Raw genomic sequence first — 25,184 nt, 5'->3', positions numbered from 1 at the left:
TCAAAATTAAACAATTAAAAAAATTTGTTGTGCACTTATACTTTATAATTATTATAAATAAATTTATACTATTAATATAAATTTATTATTATTGAGATATTATTAATTAATATTATTGAGAATTAATAATAAATTATTAATATTAATAAATATTAATAAATATTAATATTCATGTTAATAATTTATTATTAATTCTCAATAATATTAATGTTAATTAATAATATCTCAATGATAATAAATTTATTATTATTGTGATATTAATTAAAATTATTAATATTATTATGTTCAATATTATTATATTGAGATACAATTATTTAATATATTACATAATAATAAAAATATAGCTGTAGCATTGACGCGTAGTTATTCGACAAGTTTCATTTCAGCTTGTGACACTTGAGAGTATTTAAGATTTGAGAGTCCCATGCGAGCGTAGCATAGTGGTTAGCGTGCGAGATTTCGGTGCGTAAATATTCGGTTAGGCGTAGGTTCGTACCTCCAAGCGTTAGGATTTTTCAAATGTGTATGTAATAAAAAATTGCGTTTAAGTATATAAAAAAATAAAAAAAATGTGTAAAGTGAACTGTCAATGAATTGTCATCAGTATTTATCTTTTGCAATTAATTATTATTTTTTTATTGATATTTGTTGAAATTATCATTTGGAACCGATCCGGTTGTCAGTCGGTAGAATGCCAGCGCTCGGCTGGCTATTAAATGAAAAATCCACGGTCGGTAGAGTGCCAGGTCCCAGCCGGTTGAATTATACACGGAACGGCTTCTCCCGGCCGGTCAGCGGGCGGTAGAATGCCAGTTCCGAGCCGGTTGCCAGCGCGTTCCTGGCCTAGTCACTATTCGGTAGAATGCCCGTTCACATTCGGTTGGCAGGCGGTTCCCAGCCAGTACAGTTACACCGGCGTCAGTACGGGCTAGGATTCGCGCCGGTTGGAAATTTCCGCCTGGGGCTACTCAGCAGTTCTCGAGTTGTGCTCTGTTGAGAACAAATTCAATGGATTGAATTGTTGAGAACAACTTCAATAGATTGACATGACACTTGTGGCATAATTTAGTGCTTATTTAGTACTAATTTATGTCGCAGAAAAAAAAATTTTTATAGATATCTCTGAAACTAATAAGTCTAGGAACCTCTACCTTGCGGTATAATTTAGTGCTAATTAAATGCTCTTAGAATATATACTTTTTATTTTTTTTAATTAACCCCTTGACTCAAAAACTTATCCCCTCCATGGGGGTGTGTGTCGCAAAAGTACATACTACATTGAATATTTCTAAATTTTGACGTAGCTTAGTATCCAGGGGTTTAGGGGTCACTGATTACGAATCTGACATTAGATATTCAAAATTCAAAATGGCCGATACAATAAGGCTGCCTAAAAAGCATTTTTTAAGGTGCCTCGAAAAGGGAGTACTACGGAGGCGGGTGAAGCTTGCCGCATCTTGTTGCCTTCTTTTTTTAATATAAAAAGAGAGTCAAATTGACTGCCTAGTTGGTACCAGAAGGTAGGGGAGACCGAAGTGAGTTGAAACGATTTTTACATTATCCAGTATAACTCAGCCAAAAATTGTCCTATTTTTATGAGCTTTGTGATTTTGGATAGGTAGTTTTGTGTAGTATGTGAATCAAAAATGTAAAAAGTTGTAAGGGTTTAGGAAAAAGTTGCAAAATTCAAAACAGTTCCCGGTGTTACAACTCACCTAGTACCAAGGTGTGTTGTAACACATGTCGACGTTAGTTGTAACAGTTGCAAATTTTGTGATTTTAATGAAAAAAATTCCGCTTTAATGCTTAGTTTAGTTAGTAAAGTAAATTTAATTAGTTAGCAAAGACATCTTATTAATAGAAACAAATAAAACACTCGCTTTAATACCTTAATTTATTTTTGAAATTAGGTTATCACATATTTCGTTTTCTTTAACACTAATTAGATATTTTAAACCAATCTTTGGTATTTAATTACGATCTATAATACCTAACAATTTGAGCTTTTTTTTTTTATTGGTTTATACACCTGTCTTCAGCCTTACTTACTTGGCTATACAAGTTTTTTTACATTTTCGTAAATTTCTCTTACAAATGTTCCCTGACAAACTTAAATACTAAATTTTGCGCCTACAGAGCGACTTGAAAATTAGGAGTACTCGCATTTGCCTCGACCACCCGTCTAATGGGTTTTCTCGACAGTGGAGAGGAAAACTGTAGAAAACCTCTCCTGAGTACAACCGGTTTATCGTCAGTTGAGTTCTAATGGTGTGTATACCGGACAATAATCGACGGTGCACATCATTATACCTCGACGTCAAACCTCCCGCTCAAATTATCTCACGTGCCGGAAAAATACCAAGCCAAATGGGCGCGAATAACAAAAAAACCTACAAGTAGAAATTATTTTTGACTTTTTTATACACAGTAAAAAGTAAATCTTAATTTAAGAGCTGCCTTAAATTCAACACTGTCTGCTATAATGTTAAAGGATACGAAAAACGTGCGTAAATTCAACATTGACTGTCTTAAAAATGTTGCATCTTAATTTAAGGCAGCTTTCGTGCCTTAAAATAAGATTTTCTTTTTACTGTGTATGAAAGAGCAACTCGAAAAATATTTTTATTAATATTTTTTTTCCCTTGGAAAATATGAAAGTGATTTACACAAAAATTTGTAAAATTCTAAATACTTTTAAAGCCATAATATAAAATATATTTTACTTTACCAAAAATCCAACTAGTTTCTTTTCGATCATACAAATTTGCGTAAACCTAGGTGAGTTAAAACAGCCTGTTACAACTCGACTAGGTGCGAAAAACTGTCCATCGGTTCGAATAATTATTTTTTATTTTAAATTTCGAGACTGACACAAAAAAACAAAACCATTTCATGAAACTAGAATATTCAACATTTATTAAGGTAAATATTAGAATAACAAAAATCTAATATGTGTCGAATAATAAAGTATCAAAATTTCGGCCGAAAACTTACTTTTAGCCATTTTTTTGCACACATATTAAATACATCTCAAAAACTTTTCTCAGGTGGTCAAGTAAATTTGCATCAAATAGTGAATAAAAAATGTAATAAATTCACGTTTTTCAAAATTTTTAAAAGGTCGTAGCTTTCGACAAATCGGCTTTGTTACAACTCACCTCGGTCTCTTCTACCGAACCCAGACCGACCCCCTCCAACGTATTTTAACCCTTCAGCCGCCGCATCTTTTTTTTGTAACGCGCTCCGTCGCAGGTGAGGAAAATTCTCACCTTCATAAATAAGTCCAAACTTGTAAAATGACAAATTTTTTTTTAAAGTTCATTAGAATTTCTAAACAACCTATTGGCAGTAAAATTAACTTTTATTTTCTGTTAATTATTTAAATAAAAAATAAATGACAAATGTAATCGAGTATACGCGGTCAGTCGCGTGGTGAGAAGTTGCCTCACTTCGCGTCAAAAATCCCCGACATTTGCTGCCTTCAAATTCAATAACAAAAAAATTAAAATATAAAAAAACACAAAAATTGTTTTAATGTTAAGAAGAAGAGTGCTGTAAAAGGTACTGAGAATATGAAATTATAATTTTTTGTATTTTAAAAGTTATAAATAAAAAAAGAAACTGAGTGCGGAAACTTTTCACCATGCGACGGATGCGACGGAGGGTTAAAAAGGCCTTTTTTAAGATGGCCCGAGAAGAAAATCTACGGAGGCGGGCGTAGCATGCCGCATCTTGTTTCCTTCTTTTTTTAATATAGAAAGAGAGTCAAATCAACTTTCTGGTTGGTTCTGTTTTCAACATCATTATTTTCAAGTTTTAACACTTTTACTGATATCTACCTTTAATATTAGACACTCAAAGTTTGCCACTGGTATCAAGCCGGTACATATACTCTCTAAATCTGAATTAAAAAATCAGTGAAATTTCACTAAAGATCAGTTGAAATTAACTGAAATATCAGTCATTTTTCGCTGCTTCACAGTGGGTCAAAAACCTTATTTTTTGAACAAAAATCTGTCACCACGTCAATTTTAAATGAAAATAGATGAGACTTGGGCACACTCACTTATCAAGTACTGAAGAATTTGAATCAATTGCCCCTTTTTAAAATATAAAGTTATTGCTTAGGGTGGAGTCCCATGACAGCGTTTTGCGTTGCGTCTTAAAGGGAGAGAAAAAGACGCAAATATACGTTTGCTGCATTCTCCCTCATTACAACGCAACGCAAAACGCTGCCATGGGACTGCGGCCTTAAGAGCCATTGACTAAATATGGGGAATTTTGTTAAAAAATCATAAAACTGTACTTTAGATCTATAAAATTGTTTTCAAATAAACAAAACAACTTTTTTGATAAAACTGTATAGTGCTCCTGTGTTTATAAATACAATTTCAGAATTTATTTTTCAAAATTTAAAATGGCGGTCGAAATTATTTGGATATTGGTGATTTTTTAGAAATTTTCTTAAAAATTGATCGATTTGGATGAAACTTAGTATCTAGGAGTTTTTGTGGTCTCTGATTACGAATCTGAAGTCAGATTTTAAAAACTCAAAATGGCGGACGAAAATTTTAAAAATTGATGGATGTTGATGACACTTGGTATCTAGGGGTTTCTGAGGTCGCTGATTACTAATATGAAGTAAGATCTTTAAAATTCAAATTTCGGACGAGAAATTAAAAATCTGTTTGATTTTTATGTATTTTTAATTTAGAAAATCTGACGACTGCAGATTCGTAATCCGCCGCCCTAAATACCCTTAGAACTAAGGTTCATAAAAATCCATCCATTTCTAAATAATTTTGTCCTACATTTTGGATCTACAATTTTGAATTTTGAAAATCTGACTTCATATTCGTAATCAGAGACCTCAAAAACCCTTAGATACTAAGTTTCATCAAAATCTATCAATTTTTAACATTTTTGTCCGCCATTTTGAATTTATAAAATCTGAGATTCGTAATCGAAGACCACAAAAACCCCTAGATACCAAATTTCATCAAAATCCTTTAACTTTTAAAATTGTCGTCCGACATTTTGAATTTTAAAAATATGACTTTAGATTCGTAATCAGCGACCTCAATAACCCCTAGCTACCAAGTTTTACCAAAATCCATAAATTTTTTAAAAAATGTAAATAATCTGTTCCGGAATTTAGTTTTTTGTAAAATGAAATTGTGCTCAACAGAGCACAACTCGAGAACTGCTGAACACAACTTTTGCGTTTTTAAATTTTGATTTCTTTTATTTAAACATTAGTTTTTTCTGCCGGAATATTGGCACATGTCGTGCACAGTGAAGCACAATAATTGTTTTTTAAAAATTTGAATTTTTCCGATTAAAAAAAGTTTTTCGGTTTTTGTGCCCGAAATTTAGAGTTTATCAAAAAATGAAATTTGGCACAAAAGAGGACAAGTCGAGCACAATGCAGCACCATAATTGTTTTTTGAAAATTTCAATTTTTCGATTAAAAAGAGTTTTTTGGTTTTTGTGCCCGGAATTTTGAGTTTTTCAAAAATCGAGTTTTGGCACAAACGAGCACAAGTCGAGCACAATTCAGCACAATATTTGTTTTTTGAAAATTTAACTTTACTGGTCTAACTTCCTGTACATAATTTATTTCCCTTTAATTTAAACATAGAACACTCAAATCGGATAAAAATTGTAGGCTGTAGACATTTTTGAACAGGAATTCGTAACGGACGGTCGATGCGATGCACGGAGCAACAAAAAATTCAAAATCTCCGGTTGTATTTGGAAATACAAATTTTTTTTCGGCAATATAAAGATAAGAGTCCAAGGTTTGTCATGTATATATAAATTTCATTAAAATCTTTGCTCTAGAAAGCATAAAAAAATACTAATTGTTTATAAAATTGTTATTAAAAATTAAAAATTTTCCAAAATTTTTTTTCACAATTAAATTTATTTAAATGAGTGGATATTCAATGACTACTAAAAAATACCCATTAGCAAAAGAAATTTGAGTCATTAATTTTTTTCTTAAATGATGCAAAAATTTGTTATTATAAAAAAAGGTATAAAAATTTAGAATTCCGAAAAACGGTTTAAAGTGTTTTTTTTTATCGTTGTGAACTACAGATTTTTATAAATGTTTTGACTTTTCCAAAAATCTAAAAAAAATTTAATCACGATTAACGCGTTTTGACTCTTATTTGAATTAATTATTTATTAATTATTCATTTATTATTCAACAATAATAAAATGATAAACAATAAATATAATTATAAACAAATTATAATATTGTGTATAATTAAAAAAACTTGGAGTTTTGAATCGAAAAGCATGCTCGGTTTTGTTCTATAAGATAAGTATTTTTTTTCTAAATTACAACTAAAAAAAACTTTGACTAATAAAAACAAAAGAGAACAATTCTGAGAATCAATCATCTTTTATAAACGACCAAATCATTAATTCGCCATTTTGCGAGTGCATGTTAGTGCTTAATTTAACCGTTCAATAATTGTTATTCGTGCTGTTTTAGTTTTGAGGAAAAAAACAAACAGAAAAAAGACCAAAATAAAATACAAATCATACATATAAGTAAGAAATGTTAGATCCTGAATGTGTTCTTATTGCTTTTTATAATGTTTTGTTATATATGTTTTGACAGTATCCGTTGATACTAAATATGTAAATTTGTTTACATAATTTTAGTGTTATATAAAACATATTAGTGTTATATAACTATATATATAATAGTATATAATATATATATATATATATATATATATATATATATATATATATATATATATATATATATATATATATATATATATATATTGTATATATAAATAACTGTGTACATGTGGACGTCCACATGAAAAGGGCCCATATTGTCGGTTCTAGTTTTCGAGATAATCGCAATTTAGTAATTTTTGAGCAAATTCTTAATTTTTTTTTATTTTTTATTATCAATCTACATGTTTTGACAAGTCGAATCATGCGGTTTTCATTAATTTATCGATACTTTAACTGTTTGATTTCATTGGTTCTTTAGAAAAATGAAAAGGGCCCATTTTGTCGGTCATTTGCAAAAGTAATCCGTATTTTAAAAACGGAGGTATAGAAAAATTAAAAACCTCTTGATTTTTCATCTCTAAGGTGTCCTGGACTGTAAACAATTCTTATCTGAATAACTTCTCAGAAGAACCAGAGATATTGATGTTAGAGTCCTTGTTTTTGTACTCATAGAAATGAAAAATTCGATATTTCGTGAAATTTTTCGTAATAGAGACTGTTAAAAAAATTTAAATAAGTTTAATATCTACTCTTTTTCTTCAAATGACACAATAAAATTGTACCTAATCATTAATCCTGTAAAAAAAATGGTTTTTTAATAGAAAAACTGTCCTTTTTAGAAAAGGGCCCATATTGTCGGTTTCTCGTACTTAAGTACGAAATTTTTCAAAATTAAGAGGGGGGAAGGTTTTAAAAATTTAAAACTTATTGGTTTTTCATCTTTTAGGTACCCTGGACTGTAAACAATTCTTATCTGAATAACTTTCCAGAGGAACCAGAGATATTGATGTTAGAATCTTTTTTTCGTAATTGTCGAAATGAAAATTTTAATATTGCGTCAATTTTTTCATAATAGAGACTGTCAAAAATTTTTAAATAAGTTTAATATCTATTCTTTTTCTTCAAATGACACAATAAAATTGTACCTAATCATTTATCTTGTAAAAAAATGGTTTTTTAATAGAAAAACTGTCCTTTTTAGAAAAGGGCCCATATTGTCGGTTTTTAAATTAATTAATTAATTAAGGGGAGGGGGTTGTTCTAAAAATTTAAAACCTGTTGGTTTTTTATCTTCAAGGTGCCCTGAACTAGAAACAATTCTTATCTGAATAACTTCCAAGAAGAACCAGAGATACAACAATTAGTTGGTATCGCAATCTTTAATTCCGTTTTTCTCTAAATGAGGTTTTTGGCGTTCTAAACTTTGAAATTCCGTAACTCAGCGAATTTTCAACCAAAAAAGTTCTAAGACCACTCAAAATTCTCCAAATTTTGCCAGGATTACGCCCATATAGATAACTCCAATAGTGCCAAAATGGGCCCTTTTCATGTGGACGTCCACATATAATAATATATAGTTATATAGTTAACAATTATTTTAGTGTTAAAACTCTAAATTTTCGTAGTCAACTCCTTAAGAGTTTCATCTCATTAGGTGTAATTCGGAAATATTTCAAATAGTTTGTTTTCACGAGGCGTGTTTTTTTAAACTGTATGGAAAAAATCAAAACTTTTACACACTTATAAAATTGCTTCTACAGAGGCGACTCTTTTATAGGCACGTTAACAGCAGTTAAATAATTAATTAGTGAATTATTTATTCCATTGTGTGTGAGTGTTCAATATCCGCTATACACAAACACAATTTTACGATATTTTTAATTATTTTCTAATTTTTATGATATTTTTCCTTTAACTTAAATTTTATTTATCTCAATTTTAAAAAACAAATATAATACAAAAATAATTAAGATTTAAAATTAAATCCAAACAATTTTCAAATGAATGATTTTTGTCTATTAAAATATTTTCCAAAATTATTATAGAATAAAATTAGAAATAAAATAAATTCAATACTTATTTAGAAAAGAATTCATTTTCTAAATTAAGAATAAAAATATTTTCTAACAAAATTCAAATTTTAATTGAAATATAGAAAAAAACGTCGTTCATTTGAAAGAGATTTAAAAAATGATTACCAATTCACTTAAAATAGATTATTCTAAAATTTTGAACGTTAAAATGAATGGAATTTTTTTCCTAAAAATAAAAAAAACACTCAATAGAAAACAATACAAACTCCAAATTTACTCAATAAAAATATTACCTATGTACACTGAGAGATCTTTGTGTCATCAGCATACTTTCGATAGGCTGCTACTGACCATTTTGGTGGAACACTACAGGACTATACTTTTGGGTTGCTGCGGTACAATTTTGGGCGCGTGACAGTCCAAAAGTTGTTCAGCTGCAAACCAAAGGCGGCATCCCCACTACTTCGGCGAGCTGCTTACCAACATTTTGGACAGTCACGCGCCCAAAATTGTACCGCAGCGCACCAAAACCATCACGGAGAAAAATGAAAATTCAGATTTCGGACTGAATATAAAACAATTTGAATGATTTGTATTATCATAGGAAGAAATATTAAATTTTGGTTCTCTATCCTAAAAAGGTAAGTAACGATTTTCAATGAAGATCAATGCTAAATATCTTAATAAACGCCAATAGTCTTCTTTCAACAAGTGCAATCAGATTCCGTAATTAATTCAAAGGTGAAAAGAATTAGGTACAATTATTATTATTTGCATTTATTTTAATTCAGCTACTCAATTGTTACAAACTTTGTATCAACGTTCACTTAAACGGGGACTGTTCTGTGCGAGAGTCCTTAGATTCATTCCCAAACAGTTTTTAGGAATGCGAAACTCTGCGGCGCGCCTGCGCCCGCGTTTGTTCAGTTTCTTCGTTTTTGACATGAAGTAGTATAAGGAGGCCTCACTGCTGTGTTGAGTCCATGAAAAGTTGAAGCATGTTTTCCCGTTCCTCTTAAAACTAACGGAGGTGTCGAACCTACCGGAAAAGTTTGGAACTAATACACACACTGGCATAAGGTGTGTTCATACAGTTCCTACACATGAAACTCCCTTTGCAAATGGCTGCCGTCGCTGCTGTCAACAGTTGAACGTTTTTTTTTGTCGTGTTTTCTTTTATGAGTTTTGTATAAATATTTTTTGAGAATTGTTATAATGAGTTGCTCTGTAAAAGGTTGCCAGACAAATCAGTTTAACATTTGTGTCACGCTCTGAGGAAAGGTACATAAGAAGCAAAAAATTTGAGGTTATGTTTTTAATTTTTTAAGTAAAAATACAGAAAGAGAATCAATTATTAATTAAAAATTGTTGGTCTTCAAGTCTTCATTATATTCAAAATATTTAATGAAAATTAGTTTCAAATTCAAATAATTAAAAATAAACTTTTAATCGAGATAAATCTAACACGAACCCAACCTATAATTCGTTTGCTTCTTGGGTACCTTTCTTGGTACTTGGTATCTTTTCTTTAAGAAGTTAATTTAGTACACTGTAAAAACAGTTTCTCAATGTAAGACGTTTTGTCCCCACTTTTAAAACATTTGAGGTGTTTTACCTCAAAATTATTGAGGTAAAACACCTCAAATGTTTCAAAAATGGGGACAAAAACGTTTTACATTGAGACACTGTTTTTACAGTGTACTAATTTAACTTTTTAAAGTTTAATAATTTAGTCACTTAAAGATAATATTATCAATTATTTACTTGTGTTTTTACTATATTTTTATATATAGCAAATATTTCTGATGTTTAAATCACTATTCGTTTAAATGTCACTTTTAGCGGACGAAATTTAGGAGTTTTTTTTTTTTTTTTCCTTCTTAAATGACTTGAAGCTAGGCCAACTGTCAGAACACACACTCTTATATACCAACTAGTTTTGCGTTTCTACAGAACGACTTTTTGAGATTAGGAGTACTCGCATTTGCCTGGACCACCCGTCAATGGGTTTTCTCGCCAGAGAAGAGGGAAACTGTAGAAAACCTCTCCTGAGTACAACCGGTTTATCGACAGTCGAATTCAAATGGTGTGTACCGGACAATAATCGACGGTGCACATCATTATACTTCGACGTCAAACCTCCCGCTCAGATTATCTCACGTGCCGGAAAAATCCCAGGCTAATGGGCGCGAACCAAGTACCCTTGGTCCGCCCACCGAGCCTGCAGGGTTCGCCACCTCTGTTAGTTTTAAGAGAAACGGAAAAATTTGCTTCAACTTTTCTAGAGAGTGGGAACTCCTTATACTACTTCATGGTTTTTGATATATACACGGAAGTCTCGGTGTAGTTCGTAGTGTATTAATTGTTTCAATTAATAAAAATTCTAGTTTTAAATATAATAGTGAGTGCAGTTTTGTAATAAAGTTTTAGTGTTACAAATGAATGTAGAAGAATATCTATGTGAAATGTTTGATCTCATTTTGAGGTTAGGTGTGTGTTTATTTTGTTTTTAGCCGGTTATGCAATGCCTAATTGTTATTATATTTTATTGTAATGTTCAATTTAGGCAACTAAATGTAAAGTCTAAAATGAAATAATATTTAAAAAAATAGAGAATACTTTGAATTTTAAAAATCTTCGCATTGGAATTTTTGTGTAATCTGTAGATATTTAAATAAAATCTCTTTCTTTAAACGTTTTAAAACAGATCATTTTAGTAAAAATGGCAAAGGACTTGTATTTAATTTTTAAAGAGATTCTACGTTTAAATATCTAAAGAATAATAAAAATCCCAGTGAGAAGTTTTATAAAATTCAAAGTATTCTAATATTTTCAGTTGTTTCATTTTTCGATTTTATATTTAGTTTCAAATTGGATATTCCAATAAAAGTAAATATTTTGACAAATAAAAGTAATAATGTAGGTCACTAGAAGATCTGCTCACATTATATTCAGTATGGGACTCGGCACTAGACTTGCCTTGGACTCCGCCCAGAAGCGCCTATCAATGTGTTCAGTCTGCTTTGTTCCGCGTATAAGTGTGCATAAGAACGAAAACATTTTAAGCCTACTGACGTGCTTTAAACCTTTTACGATTCATTTCCCTGTTTTCTATCCTGGAGCCGCAAAGGTAGACAAGTTTGGGAATGAAATCTAAGTTACTAGCGCTGAACTCCACAATTTTCAATCGGATTTTTCTGCGTGATAGTGGAGCTACTATCGCATACGTTGTTCCACTATATAGCCCCAAAGGTCTCTCCGTGTAATATTTTAATTAATATTTAATGTTTGTAAAAAACAAATTAAATTGACTAATTAAACTTAACGTTCATTTAAACGTTCAAAATTTTAGGAACATTAAAATAAAATTTAATTTTCTTATTTATTTTTTATTTGATTTAAATTCAAAACTTGATTTGATTAAAATTTTCATTTTCAACTTCATTCAAAATTTCGTTATTTAACTTATGAATTTATTTATTTTATTATTGTACTCTCTTATTTATTTTAGTTTTTTATTTTTAAAATAATAAATAAATAATTAAAATAAATTTTATTATTATCTGTTATTATCAGGGACCGACACGGATACGAAAAAACACAAAAATTCGTGTCGTGTCCGTGTCGTTCCTTAACACGACACAAAGTACGCCTGGTAATTCGTGCCCTGACACGACACGAATTACTAAGTGAACTTTGTGTCGTGCCAAGACACGACACGAATTTTTTGGGAAAGTCCCTGGTTATAATTATTAAATAAATTTTATTATTATAGGGTAGAGTTGTCAGGGTTGGGCAGTGTTTAGGGTTGAGCCACCGCGTTTATTTCGTTTTATCGCACTAGCGCCATCTATCTTTTTACGTAAATTCTTGCTACTAATGTCAGCCATCTTCTCATATGAGTCGCAATTGAGTACACGAACCTATACTTAAGTATTGTGCCACTTATTGATATAGGGTCAGAAAAAACTTTGTGGTGTCAAAAAAAGAGAACTAAATGTAGAAAAAATATGCCAAAAGACACAAAGCGTACTTGCATCAGAAATTCATTTTTTCATATAAATAGGTGTTAAAAACTTCATTTCCATTGAAAAAAGAGGAAAAAAACATTTTTGATAACCTTTTTTCATTTTTTCAATTTTGGATTTCGTTCATGAGGAATAAAATATCTAAAGTTATATGAAAATGCATAATATGGGATTTTATTTTAATTTCATGGTTCCGTTCCTCATACCCAAGTGTCATTCTATCATTTGAAGGTCATTTTTAATCATTTACCTAAATATTTCATTGATTTTCTACAGTGGCTCAACTCTGACAACCATGTTCAACTCTGGCAACTTTATTTTTTTAAATTGTTTACACTGAGAAAAAAGAGGGCGCGTTGCAGCACATTTTCGAGTCATGTTGAGTGACTCAACCCTGAATTCTTCTACACACTTTCTGGGGCGTGCAGCGCGCCCCAAAGAGGGTGTAATACACTTTAAATACAGCGCGCCTCGACTCAGGAGAGCGCTGCACGCCCCGGAAGAGTGTCTAGCAGAACACAGGGTTGAGTCGCGCAACATGACTCGAAAATGTGCTGCAACGCGCCCTCTTTTTTCTCAGTGTATAACTCCGAATCTTTTGGCAAAATTTTTTAACAATGTTAAACAAAAACATTGCATTTGAGTTAATCTTTCCAACAATATGCGCAAAATCGTGAAATTCGTTCTACAAGGGAAGTTATGAAGAAAAGTCAAAACTATGCCCAACCCTAACAACTCTCCCCTACCTTTTTTTTATTTATTATTTTTTTTATTTTATTATTTATTATTATTGCTTTTTCATGGGAAACTTTGCTTTTTTCTATTATTATTTATTTATTTATTTACATAAGTAGACAGAACTAGTCCGTTTATTATTATTGTTATTATTATTAAATCTTCAATTAATTTTTTACTACAATTTAAAATTAAATGCAACTAAACTCTCTACATTTTCGAAAAATACAAATATTTATATTGAACAAACAAATAAACAAAAAAAAGGGAAATAACACTGAAAAAATGAAGATCAAAATGAGGAGGCGTGATGGCCAAGTAACATTGTTGTATTGCAGGGAAGAAGAGCTCACTACAAACTCTAGCAGGGAGACCGTCCTATCTGACGTCAACACTGCCAACCATACCCAACCTAACGATAAATCGTAATTTTAATTTTTCGGACACTTTTAACTGCGAAAAAAATTTATATATATATATATATAATGGCGTTTAATTCCTAAATAAATATAACGGTACACGTCGATTTTATTATAATTAAAGAAATATAAAAAAAATTAATATCGAATCGGTTACGAAAAAAAGTATAGAAATATATTACCAAAAAAAGAGTTGACAGAAATTTTATATTCAACTATATCTATAGTAATCAAAATAGTTCAATATTGTATAAAATATATATAATGAAAAGAAAAAAAAATGAAAACAGAAAAACTAATGTGACTTAACGTACTCTCACTTTTCTCTCATTCGTTCTACAAGAAAAGTTTACGATAAATTCTTTAAATTTTTTTCCACTACTAGAAGGAAATATTTGGAAACATTTTTTACCTTTCCATGAAAACTCAACTCGAATTCGACTGATATGAATTTTAGATTCAAAATAATATTTTGCGACCCAAAATTTAATTGATTTAAAACTAAAAAAATATACACTTTTTTATTTTTGAATAATTTAATTTAATAAATAAATAAAAAAATAAATTTAATAATAATAATTTTGAATAATTTACAAAAAGTCTATTTTTAATCTGACTTTTATTTATAAATAAAGAAATAAATAAATTGCATTTCTTTAAAATTTGAATAAAAATTTCTTCAAAGCAAAAATCTAATATTCCTTTCTAAAAAAAATTTTTAAAGAACCAATCACGAGACGACTTTTCTTGACATTTCCAGAGTGCAATCAGATCTCAAAAAATATTTTCTCCATAAATTAAACGAAACAACACGATTGTTATTAACTTATCGCTAAATGTAGGTAATAAAAAATTACGTCGGTGAAGTTTGCAACATTTATGATCAACGATTGAAAGGAAAAAATTATTTTTTTACTAAAATGAATAAAAATTTTTGTTTACAAATATTTCTTTTTGTAAATTATTATTCAAAAAACTAACCAAAATATTTTCTATAGAAAAATGAATTAAAATTTGTTTAAAAAAATATTATTTCTTTTAAATCGTTGATTAAAAACGTTGTATACATCACCAACGTAATAAATTCTAATCGAAAATTTTTAAACTAGAAAAAAAATTTCCCTCACTAGAATAATATAGCAATATCAGAAAAAATAAATAGAAGACAAAATTTACGAGGTTTGAGAAATAAAATGCAGGATAAGAATTAACTATATTGCTAATATTCGAAGAATTATAGGCTTTTTAAATGCAAATAATGCTTTCTTAATAGACTGCAGGAAAAAAAGAAGACGAAAAAACGAGGAATAATATTCTGATTGTACTTTCCAATGAAGAAAATAAAATAAAAAAACGAAGTATGTTAACGATTTAAACTTAAGCAGATAGTTCGAAATAAAGTATGCCTACGATCTCAAACTCTGATTTAGTGGGTGATGCGTAATGAGTGAGTATGCATGCATGCATGTCTGTGTGCGTGAAAATATTGTCGCATCGCCGTAAAAACAAATTGATATTTCACATGTTGCGAAAAATATATTATTATTTCATTATTATTATTATTGTTTATTACTATTACTATTATTTTTATTATCATTATTACTGTCACTATTATTTCAATTATTATTATTCTCGTTTTTGATATTATAATTATTATCTAATATTGCTATTTTCATTAATATCTCTCTGACCAAAAAGTTTGATAATTATGGTGGGCAACGAAATTGCAACAAAAATTAATTTTTTAATCACAAAATAGAGTGTAATTATATTAAATATTTCAAGAAAATATTCATTCTCCAACACTTGCTCTGAAAGGAGTACTTTTCTTGGTAGAAAAGTGTGGCGAAAGTAGAACTTTTCTCAACTGCTCTGAAGAGCGTGGCGAAAGTAAAATTTGGCGTGGGGAAAGTAAATTCAGCGTGGCGAAAGTAATTTTTGGCGTGGCGAAAGTAAATCATGAATTTATTCTTTTTTCTTGTTCTTTGACCGAGATTTATTTTGTATCTAACTTCTTCCCCAATCAAAACATTCGTCTTTTATTATATTAAACATAAGAACATCTTAAATTAAAATTATACGAAACTCACGAAGAAACCTTTCCTCGCAAGGCGTTGGAGAAAACGTAGTGCACAACTCGTGGTGAAAGAATGATTTTTCTCGAGTGATTGCTGCTCTCGCTACGCTCGAGCCGCAAACTTCACTCTCGAAAAATCACACTTTCGCCACTAGTTGTACAATGTACTATTTTTAATATTCACAATTTTATGATTAAAAAGTAAAATAATTGACAATTAATTAAACTACCGAAAAACTAAGTTAAAAAAAAATTTCCATAATTTTCATTTTCTCGACAACAAATTTTAACTTTGTCACTTTTTTCATCATCTGATTAAAAAAATAAATTCTAAAAGAAAATTATTTTAAATTTCTATTCTTTTTCTATTTCTACTAGAAATGAAAAATCCAAAATAAAAATTAAAAGAAATAAAATAAGCACTTAAGAAATCGTGCGAGAAAAAACTGCCAACATTTTTATTGTTTAAAATTTTAAATAAATCAATAAATCTTTTATAGGAATTATAATAATAATTAAAGGTTGACAATTTGATGCGCTTTATACAAAATACGAAAAAAAATCATTTTTTCCATTTTGACTTTTTTATGTATATGAGGCATTTTACGTGAAATGTCCTAAGTTGAAATTTCAACTTCTTGAAAAAAATTGAAACTCAGGGAATTTGTTGTTCTAACAAGTAGAAATGTGCCCCAAAAAATATTTTCGATTTTTTCGAAAATTTGGAGGGGGTAGAGGGGGGTCAATTTGACCAATTTTGCTAACACCGGCTACTTTGTGAATTTTTTCTGAACATACTTGTAATAGGAAAAATTTTTTAGAATATGTTTCTGAAAGGTTTTTCGTCCTCTTTTCAATGGTGTATTTTATTTTTTACACTGAGAAAACTGGAGTGTCAAATTCGGAGGTTCAAAAAGTGTATGTTTCCTTTGCTTATGAAGAGAGTTAAATAGTCCTTCTAAAATAAATTTTGAATTGATAATGGAAATCTACTTGTATATTCTCTCCCATTATATCTTAGGGTTAAAAGTTGCGCAGAAAATGTGTACGATCTGATGCGCGCGAAATTATTTTTCTGACATTTTATGTATTTAATTTAGGGGTTAGGTTGCCATATTTATTCATTTCGCGCCGGATAAGAAAGGGATTTCTCAAGATGGTTAATTTGTCCCTCTGTTATAAACTCATTTTCCCTCCAAGAGAAATGGCACGAATATCTGTCAATGGTGTATTTGAACATTTAGATTGTTATCCAATAGCTAACTCTCAAATATGAACGATTTGTCCCTCCAGATGTTTAGTCCAATACTCCAGTTTTCTCAGTGAAATATTTTAAAAATTTACCCTAATTTTTGATAATTAATATTTAATTTTCAATTTCCCGAAAATCGGTCCGTTTTTTTTTAAATAAATTATTGCAAACGAAAGCTGAGGTTTTTTCCTATCGACATGTAAATTTTCAGAATGCCCTTTTTTTGTTTTTGAGTTATTAAATTTCAAAGAATAAATTGCGGCGCGCAGCGTCGCGGTTGCATTGAGCCGCGTGGCAACCGGCGTGAGACGAGGCGCCCGGGACGCAATTTATTCTTTGAAATTTAATAACTCAAAAACAAAAAAAAGGGCATTCTGAAAATTTACATAATAGGAAAAAACCTCAGCTTTCGTTTGCAATAATTTATTTAAAAAAAAACGGACCGATTTTTGGGAAATTGAAAATTAAATATTAATTATCAAAAATTAGGGTAAATTTTTAAAATATTAAAAAATAAAATACACCATTGGAAAGAGGACGAAAAAACCTTTCAGAAACATATTCTAAAAAAATTTTTTCTAACACACGCACCGAAAGTAAATCATTTCTTACCTATAAAGAGGGTGGAAAGTACGTCTTTCCCGGAGGCAGGGAGAGAATGTTACTTTCCCTCCCCGTGACGTCATAATGGGGAGGGAAAGTAATACTTTCCCTCCCCGCTGTGACGTCACGGGGAGAGAAAGTAATATTTTCTTCCTGCTGCTATAATAATTTGTAATTTTTTTAATAAATGCAAAATATAAAAAGAGCTATATATTTTTTAAGATTAAATATGTATCATATTGTTATTTTTTTAATTAATAATGGATTTTAAATAAATATTACAATAATAATAATTATTATAATTGTGGTTAAATGAATTTATTTGTAATTGTCAAACATTCTTATCTCAATATAATCAGTTTTGTGAATATTTGTTTCTAACAATCTAATAATAAATTAACATCATAAAATTAATAGTATTTATTTCAAAAAGTTCCGTTAAATAATTGCATATTTGTACTTTCGTTTACGTGTGTTAGAAAAAATAGTATGTGCACCACGAAAGGAAAATGATTTTTGAAAATCACTATTTTCCTCCCTAGGTGCATAATATACTATTCCCATTACAAGTATGTTCAGAAAAAATTCACAAAGTAGCCGGTGTTAGCAAAATTGGTCAAATTGACCCCCCTCTACCCCCTCCAAATTTTCGAAAAAATCAAAAATATTTTTTGGGGCACATTTCTACTTGATAGAACAACAAATTCCCTGAGTTTCAATTTTTTTCAAGAAGTTGAAATTTCAACTTAGGACATTTCACGTAAAATGCCTCGTATACGAAAATACCGCTCAGTATATTGAACAAAAAAAAGAATTGACCTTCCTTTTGCTTGTAATTTTTTAAATGAAATCGAACAGGTAGATTTTTATAAGATATTAAATATGTAAATAGTATTTTGATCCAGGTCTAACGAATAAAAAATAAAACGTATTTTTACGAAATACTATGTTAAATACTGTGTCAAAATCGGTTATAAAAATAAAATTATAATTAAATAAATTACTTAACATTTACAAACGATTGTCAATGCCGGTACCAGTTTTTTTTTCTCTATAGTATTTACAGGAAAATCGTATTACACAATGATCCACAAGTTTTGAACGTTCAAATGAACGAAACACTTTTTATTAGAAATGTTTTTATAATTTATTGTTTGCAATAAAAATTAAAAACTTAAATTTTACACTTAGAAACTTTATAATTAATTTATTTTATATCGACAAAAAATTATTGTAATAAATATTTAAATTAAAGAAGAAAATAAATAAATTATGTTCATTTGAACGTTCAGAACTTTAGGATAATATTACACAACGAGAATAAAACACTGCTTAGCCAAAGAAAAAAAACCATTTATAAAAGGAAAAATGTATTTTGAAATAATTATTAATACCTATTAATTCATAATATAATTAATTTTACAATTAATTAATAAAATTGCGCTAAATTGAACAATAATTCTCCAAAAGTATCAAATTCCATTAGAAAACAAATTCCGAAAAAATTAAAATATACTAAATACTGAAACTTTTATTTTTTACACAATTTTAATTTAAAAGAATTACTACACGGAGAGAAAAAACAAGGCTTTTCCCTATGAAAAAATATGCATTTAACGCGTGAAAATTATCACAGTAAAAATGCAGGACGCTCACGGGTTTTCCCGGTGAGATTCTTGCAACGAGCTAAGGCCAATAGGGGCTAAGGCATGGCCTAACCGCTAAACGCAAGAAATTCATCGGGAAATCCGGTGAAACTGCTACCTGAAAAAGGCATGAATTGAAGTCACAGGGAAAAGCCTTGTTTTTTCTCTCCGTGTATATATAAAAAACCAAATTTCAAAAAATCAAAAGTTCAACGATAATAAAAAAAATATTTATTAAAACTAATAATTAAGTACTGTAAAATAATAAGCTTTAATATGTAAAATATTGTCTCGAAATAATATATATATAGGTATACATATTTAAAAAAAAATTTTTTTTCCAAATTATTATTTTTGCATGTTTTATGGCATTAATTGATTTTTCTCAAAATTGTATTGTATATTTTTTTTGAAATTGTATTGTAACTGTATTCAAAAAAATTTGTGCGTAATGATGTAATAACTTTGTGCGCGTAAAATGTAGATTCTAAAAAGTAGTGTGTGTTTGTGTAATATATATTTACATTTTACTCAATTTTATGGGAATGATTTTTTTACCGTTCCAGTGGGTAAATAACAATAAAAATATTGCAAATTGCACAACAATAAAAATCAAATATGAGGTGAAAATTAATTTGCAAAAGTAAAGCACAATTTTCTAAAAAATAATATAATTTTACGTTATTATTTTGATTAATTTAAATGAATAGTTAAAATTAATCGACTATTAGTTTAATAATTATCTACTAGTTTAATAATTAATAATTAAATACAAATATAAAAATAATCAATATTAATTGATATCAATTAGTTCATAATTAATATTAATTAATAATCAATATAATTATATTTAGTTTATTTTGCCTCTTTGTAATTATAATTTTCCCCATAAAAAAAGAACACTTCAAATTCGAATTTCGTTGAAAATTGGAAGGTGCATTTTCTTACCCACTGGAATGCATTGGAAAACTGTGTTAACATATGTAAATGAATAATTCAAATTAACCGATTAATTATTTATTCAAATGAAAAATAAATAATATTGTATCCTAAATACAATGGTATTTAGGAAAACGGAAACTAAAGAGAAGGAAATTGTCACTTTTTCGATATTTATTATACAATCAATTTAATATTTAAATTTAATATTTATTTAAAAAAAACGATCACAATAATTTATATTTACCAAATTACTATACTAAAAATATAATTGAACAAAATAATTAAAATTAATAAAATTAACAAAATTGGTAAAATTAATAAAATTAACACAATTAGGGGAGAGTGGGGCAAGACGGGGTACTTAAGGTTTAAAGCGCAAAAAAACGAAAATTATCGAATATATACTTTATTATTATTTTTAATTATCATCTTTGGGAATCAGTTTTTCGTAAAAAAGGCGTACAAAGGCCATCTGTTTCTTAAAAAAGCTTATAATTAATAATATTGAAAAAATTGCAAATCTCCCCATCTTGCCCCACCGGCGGGTAAGATGGGGTACTCAAGAAAGCAACCTATTTCTGTCGACAAATTTCACAAGTAAAGGTTGCATCTTCATCTTCATGCATAACTGCAGTGAGCCCATTCCCTAGTAGAAATTTGTCATGGAGCCACTCGATTGTTCAAGTTACTGGACAGTTTTTGTCACGGACGCTGATTTTAGTCGGACTGGTAAATAACTGTAAAGTTACTGACCAACGCTCTTCGTCAAAGATTCAAGTTGGATTTGATATTGGCTAGACATAACTTCTGTCTAGTTTTTTTAATGTTACTTTAAAGTACTCCTAGAATTTATAGTTCTAAGTTTGTCGTGTCGATGACACTGCAATAATGTCTAATAACTAGACAGCTCGACTGATTATTTGCTAGAGATAAATTTGTTCTTATTCTTTCTAATATTTTAAAACTTTTAATTTTAATTTGTTATTAATTAAAAATTTAATTAATTTATTATTATAAATTAATAATATTAATTAATAAAATTAATTAATAATAAAAAATATTAATAATTAATAAAATAATTTAATAATATTAATTAATAAAATTAATTAATAAATATTTACAATCATTTATAATAAATATAAAAATAATAAAATTAGTTAAAAATTAATTTTTTTAAATTTGATTTTAGTTTAATTATAATTTTCTATTAATTAAAAATTTAATGAATTTATTATTATTTATTAATAATCAATTAATCATATTAAATAATAAAATTAATTAATAAATATTTATAATAATTTATAATAAATTAATAAAAATAATTAAAAATTTAATTACAGTAATCAATTTATTTATTAATTGTTAACGTTGCAAATTAAATTACTAAAAAGTTATAATAATTAAAAAATCATCTAAAATGTTTTATTACATAGAAAATATTAAAAGTATATACCAATGCTTAAAATCTCTAGTTACGGCACTGAACTGAAACATATGTGCAGTGGTTATTAATTCTCAGTATCCATTGCGTTGAACGGCCGAGTGCGTTAAGCGGTGCGACTTTAGTCCAGCGGGACCCGGGTTCGCTCCCCGTTACCCCTCAAGATTTTTTCGGTGAAATTGCGTTATCGTTTTAAGGTTTTATATAGATTATATATATTGTTTATACTAATAAAAAATATTTGTTTCAGTGTTATTGTTAATTAATAGTGCATTAAAAAAATGAAAGTTGTTTGAAAACAGTAAATATTTAGGATATTCGAATTTAGAATTTTTTTTTAATTGAATTAAAAATCAAAAAGTAATGTAGAAAATTACATGTAATAATTTACTATTTACATTATTTTCATATAATAATTCAACTAATTAATTAAAAATTATAAAATATCATATAATTTTTTATTCTATTCCATTTATTATGTATATATTATAATGGATACAGAAATTATCCAAAAATATTTTTTAATGAATTTCTTTAATGCTAAATAGAAATTTTATATTAATTGCATGAAATAAATGTGTTAACTACAGTAAATCTTAATATTAAACAAATTTTCAGTATTTTAAAAGAATTAATTTGTCTAGTTGTTCTACAGAACCGTTGACCAGAATTTATAAAGTTGGGCTAGATAATAACTTGATGAAAAAAGCGTGACACTCCGTTCCAGTTATTAGCCAGTTGGCTTGTAAAGTAACTAGACAATTTCAAGCGCGACTGGACAGTTCCTTTATAATAACTAGGACAAATTTCTACTAGGGTTGACCGCAGACAAAAAAAGCAGCCCAGCCTTCATTTGAGTCTAAATAATAACCATTACAATATAGAGACAAGGTGTATTTTCCACTTTACCATCGCTAATTGATGATTTAACCTGACAAGCTTTTTTCTTTTTGGTCACTCTTATTTTATTCAGTCTTGATTTTAGTAGTTCTCTTAACTTCTCTTATTTCTCTTTTTTTTTGCTTAATTTGTGAACCCCGCCTTGCCCCACTCTCCCCTACCCCATCTTGCCCGCACCTACGAAATTGAATAAAACGATTAATTACTACAATTTACGATTCAACAAAGAAGAAAAAACATATGCTTCCCTTCTTCTGTAACCCTTGACAGTTAGAAAAAAATTTATACAGTTCATTAACTGTTATTATTAAGTAATAAACACCTCCTAAAAAAGGTGAAAAAATGACAAGAAAATCGTCAAAAACAGTTTTTTTAGTAAAACAAATAAAAGATTTGTTCTCATGGCTTTTAGGTTTTGTAAACAAGAAACTATCGTCTCGGTGCAGTATTATGTAAAATATAATCGCGATTGGTTAATTCGTTTGTTAAATAAGGCTGGTACCCCGTCTTGCCCCACTCTCCCCTAATAAAACAAACAAAAAATCGTTTCACTCCAAGAAATAAGTTACCATTAACTTAAATTACTTTTAAGCTATAAACAAATTTAAGACTCTTTTTCTTTAGTGTGATGACTTTCAATGAAGCAATAAAAATAAAAATTTTTTGCAACACTAACCTGTAAAATTGAATTTTACACACAGAAAACTGTGTGTAAAGTACTTCTTTTTATAGCGGTGTGTAAAGTGTTACTTTACACACCGTTAGCAGTGTGTAAAGTGAATTCCAGTGTGTAAAGTGATTTTCAGTGCGTAAAAAGGTTACTTTACGCATTCTTGTGACTGTTTGATGAGAAACAATGAAATAATGCTTTTAATTAACAATTTACAATCACATTTTTTTATTTTAGCTTCTAGAATACTTCATTTAACAGTTCCCCACTGCACCTAAAGTTACAGTAATATTAGCAATATTGCTGCAAGTATAGTTGTTTTAGTGTTGCAAAAAATTTTGTATGGCACTCGTGCGTAAATCAGATTATACTTGTGTGACTTGCAGCACTCGCCTTCGGCTCGAGCTGCAAACGTCACACTCGTATAATCAACGATTTTACGCACTTGTATCATAAATAACTATTATCGAATAAAGAAACAATTTCCTTCAATTCGAATGGGACGTTTTTTCTAATTTCACTTTATAATCCTTTTAAATCGAAATTAAAAAAGAATTTACAGAATTTTTATTTACATAATAAAAAATTTTAATTAACCATTAAAGAAAATATATTGAGTTCCTGGCTCCGGCAATGACAATTATTGAAAGAAAACAGAAAAAACTGTAAACACAATGTCGTCAATTAAATGCATAAGATTTCAAAATTAATAAATAATCTGTGAAAAGTCTCTGTTATATTTGAATAACAATCATATTATAATTAAGTGAAGACCATTGAACTAAAATCAAATGCTATTTCTAAATATAATAAAGAGGGAGAGAGAGAAAGAGAGAAATTAACATTTCATTCGACCAGGCTTTGTTTATTTCTCTAAAATTAAAATTGTTAATAATAAGAATAATAATAATAATTATTATTATTATTATAATTATAATATAATAATTATAATTATAATAATAACAATTACAATAAGAATAATTGCAAGAATATTGAATATTAATATAATTACTAATAATAGAAGTAATAATAATATTAATAATAGAGTTGTGCTATCATTTCACGTATATACATTGAAGCATAATTCCCCAACGGGAAGTTGCCAATGTTAACGATTGGTTCAATAATGGGCCATGCTTGGTACCCAATGGTTTTTTCTTGGCAAAACAATTGGCAACCATCATTGGACCACCAATGGTTTAAACTTGGGATGATCACGCTACTGCCAATGATCGGTAGCCAAGCATCGGGCCAATATTATTTGCCAAGGAATTGCCAAGGAGACAAAATCGATTTTCAAAAGCTTGATTTTTTATTGGCAGCCAACAAAAAACCAAGGTTTTGAAAATTGATTTTTTTTAATTATTAATTAAAATTTATTTTTAAAAAATATATTTTTCAAAAATTAATTTAAAAAAAATATATTTTTCAAAATATATATTTTTTTAAATTAATAGAACATATTAATTTAATTTGTCACCTCTGGTAAAACAAAGATGAAAGACTGATAAATTCCCTCACTTTATATCTTACAGTGGAGGGATGACTGTGAATGTCTTTGCGAGAGAGGAGCAGGTACTTATATAGAGCCAGTGAGAAAGGTCACAAGCGAGAACAAATCACTAGCATGCACTCTGGCGGCGCATGTCGGAAGTGGCGCAACGTTGGTTGCCAAGCGCTGCGTCGATAATGTCAGGATATGCATGCGCGCCAGAAAACAGTTCCGACAAGCGCCGCCAGAGTGCATGCTAGTGATTTCTTCTCGATTGTGACCTGTTTCACTGGCTCTATATAAGTACCTGCTCCTCTCTCGCAAAGACATTCACAGTTATCCCTCCACTGTAAAATATAAAGTGAGGGAATTTATCAGTCTTTCATCTTTGTTTTACCAG

The 25,184-nt window shown here is 28.9% G+C and overlaps 2 protein-coding genes across 14 annotated transcripts in view; one reads left to right on the top strand and one right to left on the bottom strand.

Annotated features, from left to right (window-relative positions):
• LOC122511051 overlaps positions 1 to 25,184 on the bottom strand; it is a 111,830-nt gene that overhangs the window by 41,204 nt on the left and 45,442 nt on the right. The window lies entirely within an intron of this gene.
• Positions 1 to 25,184, top strand: part of LOC122511050 (glucose transporter type 1) — a 303,150-nt gene that overhangs the window by 253,364 nt on the left and 24,602 nt on the right. The window contains exon 14 of one of the 13 annotated variants that reach the window (XM_043626071.1): positions 13,681 to 13,871. The exons of the other annotated variants lie outside the window; for them this stretch is intronic. Coding sequence (XP_043482006.1) covers positions 13,681 to 13,771 — 91 coding nt within the window. The 3' untranslated portion in view covers positions 13,772 to 13,871. Of the gene's footprint in view, positions 1 to 13,680; positions 13,872 to 25,184 lie in introns of those variants that run through there. 13 annotated transcript variants of the gene reach the window in all.

This window comes from Leptopilina heterotoma, unplaced genomic scaffold, assembly GCF_015476425.1.
Source record: "Leptopilina heterotoma isolate Lh14 unplaced genomic scaffold, ASM1547642v1 Lhet_8, whole genome shotgun sequence".
In the NCBI taxonomy this organism is placed as follows: Eukaryota; Metazoa; Arthropoda; class Insecta; order Hymenoptera; family Figitidae; genus Leptopilina; species Leptopilina heterotoma.
This window is presented reverse-complemented; position numbering and strand designations above follow the sequence as displayed.